We start from the raw sequence: 9,708 nt of genomic DNA on the forward strand, positions 1-9,708 counted from the left end.
GCCAGCTCGACATTCTAGCTTCCAATAGCTAATTCGCTTTTGTTTACCAACTTTCACCCACAATGCACTTGGGCTGACAGGAAGCGTTTAGTTTCAGTTGGCGCGCTCCTTCGACTGCACTGACACAAGAAGTGTATTTACATGTAACCGGTAATTTCTGTAAAATACTTATATCGTGAAATTGGCACGTTTGTTGTGTAGCAACAACCTAAATCCAAGCTGTTGTGGTGTAAGAAAGCCTGGCAAGAACTCGAAGCTTCTTAGTTACGTAATGGAGAGGTTGCCCTCAGAAGATTTGTATCGAAATCCCCATCGCCTTTCACACTGCGGACAGATAATCTCATTTAACTGCAAACAAGATTCCATCATAAATGACAGCGAAACAAGTGAGTTAATATTCCACAGTCTAACCTTTGAACAGAGAGACAACACGTTTCTGAAAGCAGCAGAAGGAGCAGCTATCGTCAGCAGGAAAAAATCACCCCATCTGGACATTGTAACATGTAAATGTGCTATAGATGTTCAGAAGAGAGCAAGAACACCGTGTATTTTGGTGTCGAAGAAGAGTGAGAAAAAAAGAGAGAGCTTCCAGTACAGGCTTTTTACACTGAGCAGAGAAAACAAACTGGAGCCTTGCATTGAGTTTAAACTCCCCTACCAGATAAAGGATAAAGTGTACATCCTTCAGGGCCCAACAGTACTGTGGAATCACGAAGACTGTGTTTTTTACACATCTCTTCATGCTGGAGGAGTGAAAAAGATACCCATTCAAATGTCACACAGTGTTTTTGGAGAACTTCCCCACCACAGAGGGCAAGTATTTGTTCTTGGACTGAAAAGCCCCTCAGAACAGTGTTTAAAAGGCCAGTCCACTAGCCCAGCCCCTGGCTATTTTCTTGGGGATGAACAAGTTTTTGATGGTACTATGATTTTACCTCACCCCTATGTTTCCATCACCCAGTGCATCCTGGTACTTAGAGCTGACATGGTAGATGATGTGTTGAACTGTGCCATGGTTGCAGCAACTTCAAGTCAGCAACTTGTTTATTTTGAGGGTGGAATAGTAAAAGATGTGTGTCAGCTACCCTTTGAACAAGCTGAGGATATACAGATTGTTAACATGGGAAGAAATGGCTGCCTGTTTGTCATATTCTTTCACCAAGGGAATGTTTGCACTGTATGGAAGGACACATTTCAGGTATGTGTAAAAACTCTAATTTCAGTATTATAACAAGAGTTAATGATTTTTCATTAAACCTACTTTGTTAAACACTCCTCTCCAGGTGGCCTCCTGCTGGTCAGATGTCAGCTCTGTACATGTAGATGACTTTTTGAGATGTGGAACAGACCAGATTCTCCTGGCTTTTAAGGATCAAGGAGAAACAAAATTACTGAAAAAATTCCTCATAACTGACCTCTGTGGTATTTCCTACTCCGTAAGGCATTTTTTTCCAGTTTTTTTCATTGACTTATCATGTCACATCATTTACCAACACCAAACTGAAAATTGAAAATCCATGTTTTAGGATGGACAAGACTCTGAAGCACCAAAAACAAACCTGCCTCAACCAGAAAACTATATCCTTACTCTTCAAGCTTTAGAATCAAGATTACAGGTAAGACTTTATAACACATTACTGCAGATGATTTGGCCAGACATGATCTTTATGATAAGATTTACATAACATAACATAATGGCATGTGAAATAGATGCAGCTGGCATTGTTTACATAAATCTGTATGTATATATTAAAATAATGTAAATGCATGTGTCACATGGTGATGTGCGTAAACAATGGGAAGTATTCCTTTTAATATTGTAATGCTACATAACCGATGGCCTGATGATGATATTTTTATGAGACGTGAGTCTCTTGATACGGACCTCCCTTGAGTCACTCATTATGCGTTCAACCTTTAATGTATACTGTCAGTCAAATATGTTTTGGAATTTAGAGTGGATTGATCGTCCTTCAAGAACTTCAAAGAGAAGTGAACGTGAAGGACAGAGTTCTGCAGCAGGCGGTCCAAATCCTCACTGATGTGCTCTCTGAGAGGAAGACTGTTCTCACCCAACATGAGCAGGTACTGGTCATGTACATGTACAAACATGACAAAAGCAAAACTGCACACTGTGTCTCATTGTGTTATGGAACTTTGATAACAAGCAGTTATCAAATAAGCAACAATTTGTGGATTTATGCTGTTTTATACTTAAGATAAAGATAAGTTTTTTAGGTAAATGATTTATCTAAGGATTTCTGATCTTTCTTGACGTCTTATAATGTAAGGAGGATGCCTAATAGTAATTAACAGCTCAGCTACATGTATATTCAGTACATTCACATGTTTTTTCTTTCTTTTTATTTATCTTTTCATGACCGTTAGAGGTTTTTGATGATCCTGTATGAAAAACTGTAAATACATCAGTTGTAACTAGGCAGCATCCAGTGACTACAAAAGTCTTCTATTCCTCCTAAGCATTTACAGACTCCACTTTTATCTAACATGGCTCTTCATCAGGTCCAAATAGGACCCATTGCCTCCATCATACCATCATACATTATTTTACCATTATTGTTGTTGGTACAGTTATTATTACTATATAACTCCATGACAAAAATGTACTCTTTAAGGAGATATTAAGTGTATATACAGAGTATTGTTTTTATTACTAGTATTATATTATAAGATTATGTCATGACTAAAGATGGTTGTAAGTTACTGGGGTGGGATTAGGTAAGCTTATGCTTCCAGCCACTCGTTTGGAACTTTTCTATTTTCAACCAGTCAGTGCACACAAAAGCCCTAAAAGCTCTTAAGTGAAGGAAGTTGCGATCTAAAATGAGTTGAAACAAGAGTAAAAAATAAACCCCACAAACAACAACAGTTCCACCAGATTCATGGAGATAAAAGGGAATTCAAATATTTACCATTGATAGTTTTGTGTAAGCTCTTCATCCAGTATTGATCTAAATAACAATACCTGTGCTAAGCTAATGTTGGATTAACTTGGAAATTTTGTCACAGTGAGTCATTTTTAATTAAAACATGCAGCAGTTCCCACTTAAAATTCTTCAAACTATTAGCTTGCTTGACATATGAATGTGTTTTTTAACTGACTTTATGAAAATTAGGTAAATTGAAATATTGCCAGCTCATGAATTTTGTTTTGTTCCTGTGGTGTAATTGTGACACAAGCTTTCATTCATCAAAATCCTGCACATACGTTGGCTCAGTGTGTTCGTTTACCTGCCCCTCTTACTAGCAACGCTTTATTACTAGATGTAAACATAGACTAAATGTCTTATCAGTATTACAGCAATTCTCTTTGTGTTTAAATAACACTGAAAGAAAAAGTCCAGTCTGTTTGTTCCTAAATTAGATAAATGACTGTTGCTGCCAGCAGTGTCACCCACTTGTCATAGCTGATTATAGCTTTTGCACCCTGTGTCTAGGAAGGCCTCGTTGCTCTGTGGGATTGTGATGACGTGTCAGAGAATGAAACTTTGGATGACAAAATGCAAGACTCGCCAGCGCTGTCTTCAAAACCTCAAATTGACAAGCTCTGGCATCGCATCACTGAGGACCTGATGGTTGTGGGGGTGATACTAACTTCTGACAGTGCTGTGTAATCATTATTTCTTTTCTCTTTTAATGGATGTAGATTGTGTATATTTCTGTGTGGAGAATTTTATCCAAACACTTAGTGATTCCACTAAAATGCTCATCTACTAGAAGACTTGTCTGGCATAATAATTTAAATGCATCTGGTGGCTCTATGTGTGCATGCTAAGAGTACAATCAATGCTAATAGAATATGTTTTAATTAAGTAGGAAGTTCTTCTCTCTCACTGTCATTGGCTGTTTGGTTAGCTTAAACTAGCTACATTTGCTAAATGTTTTTCAGATGTTAAGATCAAACAAAAACATATAATTTCTGTTAATAAATTTTACAAACTAACTATAGGGCAGATACAAGGTGACTAGGTGGTCACCATGGCAACAAGTTTTTAATAACTCTCCAAGCTCCTTATGTGGGAACAAGAAGCTGCCTGATTCCTCCATCCACCTGTTTCCATTTTTCTCTCTTTTTTTTTTCTTTTTAATATATGAGATGTGGAGGAAAACCGTTTCCGACATAACTTCCTCAGGAGCCTCTGTATTGATGTTTTGATTGGTGTGCTGGTTCAGCTGATGTAGCTTCACCACCTGGAAATGCTGGCGCTAATCAGTACACAACCTGTCCTACATTCATCAGCACAGACTGTGTGTAGTTTTCTCTCCCATTTCCAGATGGATTATCTACGATCTATGTGATATCTGATTGTGGGTGATGTGTTATTTTTGTTCCAGACCAGTGACCAGTGTGAGCTTATCCCTCCTGACAGAGACAGGCCAGAGCTCAACGCCTGCAGTAATCCAGACCCAAAGCCAAGTGTTCTGGCTTCCCGCGCCCAGCCCCTCATCACCATCCTCCCCCTCTTCCGTTTCTTCCTCGTCTGCCTCTGCGTTCACAGAGCCTGCAGCCAAAAGAAGCAAGCAACACATCACCAGCAATGATCTCAACACAGACAGACTGGCTGTGACTGCGGTGACCAAGCTGGCACCTCTGCTGAACTCTTGCTGTGTCAAGTGCCGTGTCATGCTCCATTACATGCAGAAAGCAGATGCTTTTTCCCTGGTGAGCAGCAGAACACCAGTTGTCATGAACTGTGGTGAAGTCACTGTTGACATTTGCAATGTTTTCCAAACCCAGCTGCTGAAAAACCCCCAACTCAAAACAGGTATAAATGACAAAAACTCACAATTTGAGATTTTATTTCTGACATATGGATGTTCATTATTTTATTATCTTTTTCTTGCCCAGACGAGGCTAGAGAGGACTTTCTAAGTCTACTGGCATTGCTGGATCGCTGGGTTTTCCACATAGACTCTCCTGATTACAGTCTGGGTGACATAGAGGGCTGGATTCAGAGGAGAACTGGTTGTAAGAAGATAGAAGTGAGCCCTCAGTATGTACTATTAGATTCTTCAGGACCATCTGCTCTCATTCTGCTGCACTGGAAACAAATAAGCCCTTTCCAGGGAGAACTGTCCATCCACTCAAGGTAAATATTGATTCATATCAATGAGATAGTTACATTACTGACCTCAGATGGTTTAGACCAAGGCTACTAAGTTTGAGGGCCACAGTCCTGCAGATTTCCAATGTGTCTCTGCTCTAGCACACCTGACTCAAATTAAATGGATCCAACCGCCTATCAAGTTCTGCACAATGACTCGTTTATTTGAGTGCGGTGTGTTGGAACAGGAATTCATTGAAAACCTGCAGAACTGCAGCCCTCATAGGACCAAATTAAGCAGCCCTGGTTTAGACAGTTATGAATTTTACATTTGACTGAGACATATGTTCATTAATGCTTAATATTTGAAGTGTACTATGGATCAAACAAACAAAAACAGCAAAGAAGAAAATAACCGTGGCACTATTTATGTGCTCTCCACCTGGTTTATGCATTTAACTTGCTGTTAGATTGGTCTTTACGTTATATTAACTGGATCGTCTTTTCATGTTTTCTAGTTTTTAATTTGATGTACCTCCTATGTTTTACATTATATGAAATGTAGTGTGCTGCAAGTGTGAAGCCAGAAGAACCCAGAATGAATATTTCCAGATAAATTACTCACTGTAACATTACTGCTCAGTGCTCAATTTTATTACACAAAGAGTGAAAGGTAGTTCTGCATGTGGAGCTGGGCACTGCTGAATTTAGATTAACAGATTCAAAGTAGACAAGCCTTTGAAGTTGACGTAGACATATGTCCGCATGGTGCTCCACTAAATATCAAAGAGATTAGGCTCTGTAGCAAGCTCAGCTCTTCAAATTACAAATCCTGCAAATAAACTTTGAACAGGTTGGTGGCTGTGAATCGGCTGACAAATGAAGGGAAAAAAAACCTTAAAGGACTTAAAGAAATGTAATTTTTTAAAATCCATTGCTACATATGATGTAATAAAATGTGGCTCTTCTGTGCCTTTGCAGCCAGTTACTGATGTTCCAGTTCTTGGACTCGCTGCTAGCGCACCTCCCTCCGTCCTGCTTCATCCAACCTGTTAAAAGCACAAGATGTCAGACTACAACTCAAGCATTGGCTTTAGCTTTAGAAAAAGAGATTATGTCACTCAGAGAGTGTGCGTCGTCCCTTTTGTGTGAAGAGGATGGCAATGAGGGGCGCATGGGACATGAGGAAACCCCTGAGACAGGTTCTGTAGAGGGGCTGCAGAGGTGCAGGGAAGTGTGGCAGCGGGACACAGAGAGGAGCAAAATGAGGTTGAGCCCTCTGGTGGATGTGGGGCGGTATCGTAAGCTGCTCCAAAGCATGTGTGAAGTCCAAATGGATGGAGATTTGGCTGTTCTCCAAGACACCCAGAGGACTTTGCTCAGCTAATAGGCTGCAGATGTGATTATTGTTGAAAATGCCATTGTGTTCTCTACAAAGAATTTGCATAAATGGAGACTATGTTTACTCCTGTATTTTGTGAAGTGTAATAAAAGCACTTCATTTTATATCTTTTGCACATGTTCCCCTGCTCTACTTCAACTACTCTACACTTCTGGCTCGTTTATGTTCTGAACTAAAGCAGACAGCCTTTTGCCTTTACATGTGTCCAGTGCCTTTTACTGAGAGCCTTACCCCGTGTCTATTGCATCATCTCTTGGGTTTCGCAGCCTTAATCTGATACTTTCGTGATGCTGCTCTCTCCACAGCTTTTTCTTTTTATGTCCCTTTAGACCCTCTATGTTCAAAAACGCACTTTAATATCTCCTGCTGCTGCTGCGTGTTATTCTGCAGGAGACAGACTAGAGGTATGGATAAGGACAGCAGGTGATGGTAGCACAAAGCTTTATACATCTGCTCACTGACTCTAGTTGCCTGAAAGCTTTTAATGGTACTTTCGTCTCATGGTTCAGTTATTTTACTGTGAACCAATTTAAAGAGAGAAAAAAAAAAAGCTTAGATGTGGTTTCCCTTGTGATGCCATACAGACTATCCCCAGTGTAGCTTATATGCCATTTATCTTAGTGAACAACAAATCCTGCTCAAGTCGACATCATCTTTACATGTGGTCTTTTTTTTGTTACTTTTGTTTCAGCAGGATCTTGTTTGCTCTTGGTGATATTTAATCTGTTTGCAGTTTGAGGAGAGAAAAAACATCCTTCCTCTTCATTTTAAACGTCTCCACATTTTTGCCTGTAACTTCTTCCGTTGGTCTTATAGCCACACGACTCCAAAAAACTATTTCAAAATTTACTTAATGTTCTACTTTAGGATTGTAATGCTGTTGTGGTTTAATGTCATGTTACAAAGGCAGGAAATCTCTTTTTGTCATGTTATAAAGTTAATAAAGCTTCAGTCTGGTGCCTTGGAAACTTCAAACTCAGCTTCATCCACTCTGCAAGAAGATCACACATACACAAACATTTTCTTCTGCTTCTTTAATCCCACACATACAGAAAACACCCCCGAGCCCTTTTGGCTGTGATATAAACACCTCTGTCACTTCAAGCAATGAAGAAGAATTTTGCAACAGTAACAGTAAATAACATCAGAAAATGGCCAGAGGGGGCAAAGCAGATCACACATGGAAAGGAAAATTCAATTGTATTGGTGTTCCCTCAGTGCCCTGAGTGTCATGCGAGTAAAATATATGGTTTGTCATCCCATTATTGTCTGTTAACTTCTATTCTCTCTGAGTGGTGAAAGAACACTGCAGGGTTTCTAACCTCTATCAAAACCTCTTCACCTTAAAGACATGGTGGATGAAAAATGTTGCTTACGATAGAAAACATCTCAGCCAGAGAAAACAAACTCCTTATTTTTGTGACTTGGATTCCTGCCTTTTTTGTCTTTACACATACACAAAACAAAAGGTACCAGCCATCTCCTGTCAATGTAGTGGCATGAAAATAAGGAAAATGGAATATTCTTAGATAATAATTGAATAGGGACATTGAGCCAGGTTAAAGCAGATGCTGTTTGATGGGTTTGCTGGTGTAGTCTTTGCCTCAAGTCACCTGTTATTGATCAGGAGGTCACATGTTATCTACTCTTCTAGACTTTGGAACTCACTAGATAAAGACCAACCAAATAGGATGGGAGGTTATTGATTGCATATACATTATAATGCATAGTGTTCAATCCACAAACAGTATCTGATTCTGTATGCAGAGCTCCCATAAGACACTGAAGTGAAAAGTGGCACTAGTCAGGAGCATCTGATTTAAATGTTTTTATATTTATAATAATTAATTAGGAACTTTAAATGAGGGACATCTTACATTATAATTATGCATAAACTCATAGGAAAAATTTTAAAGTCTTAATATTTATGGATTGTACCTTCTAGCAGGCATGATATTGCAGGCCTTAAACCATTTGTACAAAATGAATTTGACCACTTGAGTATGTCAGGCAGACAGTTCATCTTGTGAAAAGTGACTGTAATGGCTGTCAATGTTTCAAATTCTTTCAACGTCAATAGAAAGGCCTCTCTGTCCTTTGAGTTTGGATATAATTATTTTCCTCATCTACGCAGTTGCCATGGATATGCTTTAAGTTCTCTTTTTCAGTTGCTGCTTCATATATCTTTTCTTGCCTCATGTACTAAATGGTACTAAAAAAGGAAAGAAGTACAGCTTTATCATACAGTTCTCCATTTTTAGTACATTTGTTAAAATGGATATCACACACTGCACATAATACAGCCTCTTGACAGAGTTCCTGTTTTGAAGTTTAACAAGTGTCATGGAAACGTAATCTCCTGCATAAACCCCACAGAAAATAGCAGCATTTAATCACCATAACACAGCAGAAAGGGTGTTTTGATTTAGTGTAATATTTATGTTTAGGCATAAGTGCCACCGTTGGCAAAACCACTCACAAGTACTCTTAACTTCATTAATTTCCCGCTTTTCTCTCACACTGGTCCTATCAGCAGATGTGCAGTTGCTATGGCAACCCCCATTTCTTAAATCTCAGAGACCTCGCAAAGTACCTAAATAAACCTTATGAATGATGAAAAGTTTTTCTCCCTTAAACAAAATTATAAGCTGCAAATATCTCTTTTTCATAAGTAATTTACAACATGAAGCCTGTTGCTTCCTTACATATTTAAATAGCGATAACACTCGAGTGGGGGAGTGAGTAGTATATCCAGGCAAGGTTTGTACTCCTGATTAGTTTATAATCCTTTTGTTTTGAGCATTAAAATCACAGTCAGATGATTGATGCAACCTTCTTAATAAACCTTGTAATTATCCTAAATAAATAAAGAGTTAGAGGGATCATACATTTACTTAAAGAATATTAATTGTTGCCATTATTTCTCAGGTTATGTCGTTTATTTAATCCCTGAATAACAATTTGCATATCAAAGGCTGATGGTGGTCACGCTTTTGTCTCTGAAAATACATGAACAGGCAGCAAATTAAAGGAATAACTGAATAAGAGAGTTAAGAAGCACAAAGAGGGTAGAAACATCCACACAGGTACTCTGCTATTATACTGATTAAGCAATTAAGCTATTAGCCCGCAGTAATGCTCTGTGGCATGTATGAAAATGTTCAAAAGAACCAGCTGTTTCAAATTCTGTATCAGGGGGGCAAAAGGAGACTTTGAAACAATGTTCATTGGTTGTTTTTG

At 38.8% G+C, this 9,708-nt stretch overlaps 1 protein-coding gene across 2 annotated transcripts; it reads left to right on the plus strand.

The window, feature by feature from the left end:
• The first annotated feature begins 84 nt into the window (after nucleotides 1-84).
• fancb (FA complementation group B) lies at nucleotides 85-6,572 on the plus strand. Of its 2 annotated transcripts, XM_042001231.1 has the most exons (9): nucleotides 85-1,198; nucleotides 1,284-1,436; nucleotides 1,527-1,616; nucleotides 1,957-2,085; nucleotides 3,459-3,631; nucleotides 4,357-4,684; nucleotides 4,760-4,787; nucleotides 4,871-5,111; nucleotides 6,048-6,572. In XM_042001231.1, exons 1-9 carry the CDS (start codon nucleotides 272-274, stop codon nucleotides 6,451-6,453), a joined length of 2,475 nt encoding a protein of 824 aa, XP_041857165.1. In that variant the 5' UTR covers nucleotides 85-271; the 3' UTR covers nucleotides 6,454-6,572. The 2 variants fall into 2 exon arrangements, with proteins under 2 accessions (XP_041857165.1, XP_041857164.1); XM_042001230.1 differs by having other exon boundaries at nucleotides 4,357-4,787.
• Nucleotides 6,573-9,708: the final 3,136 nt, after the last annotated feature.

Source organism: Melanotaenia boesemani, chromosome 12 (assembly GCF_017639745.1).
Source record: "Melanotaenia boesemani isolate fMelBoe1 chromosome 12, fMelBoe1.pri, whole genome shotgun sequence".
NCBI lineage: Eukaryota > Metazoa > Chordata > Actinopteri > Atheriniformes > Melanotaeniidae > Melanotaenia > Melanotaenia boesemani.

Excerpts from the sequence above, each read along its gene's own strand:
- fancb (XM_042001230.1), top strand. The coding sequence starts at position 272 with ATGGAGAGGTTGCCCTCAGAAGATTTGTATCGAAATCCCCATCGCCTT. Across the intron at positions 3,632-4,356 it reads CTAACTTCTGACAGTGCTGT|ACCAGTGACCAGTGTGAGCT; the intron begins GTAATCATTATT and ends TTTTTGTTCCAG. Across the intron at positions 4,788-4,870 it reads AAACCCCCAACTCAAAACAG|ACGAGGCTAGAGAGGACTTT; the intron begins GTATAAATGACA and ends TTTCTTGCCCAG.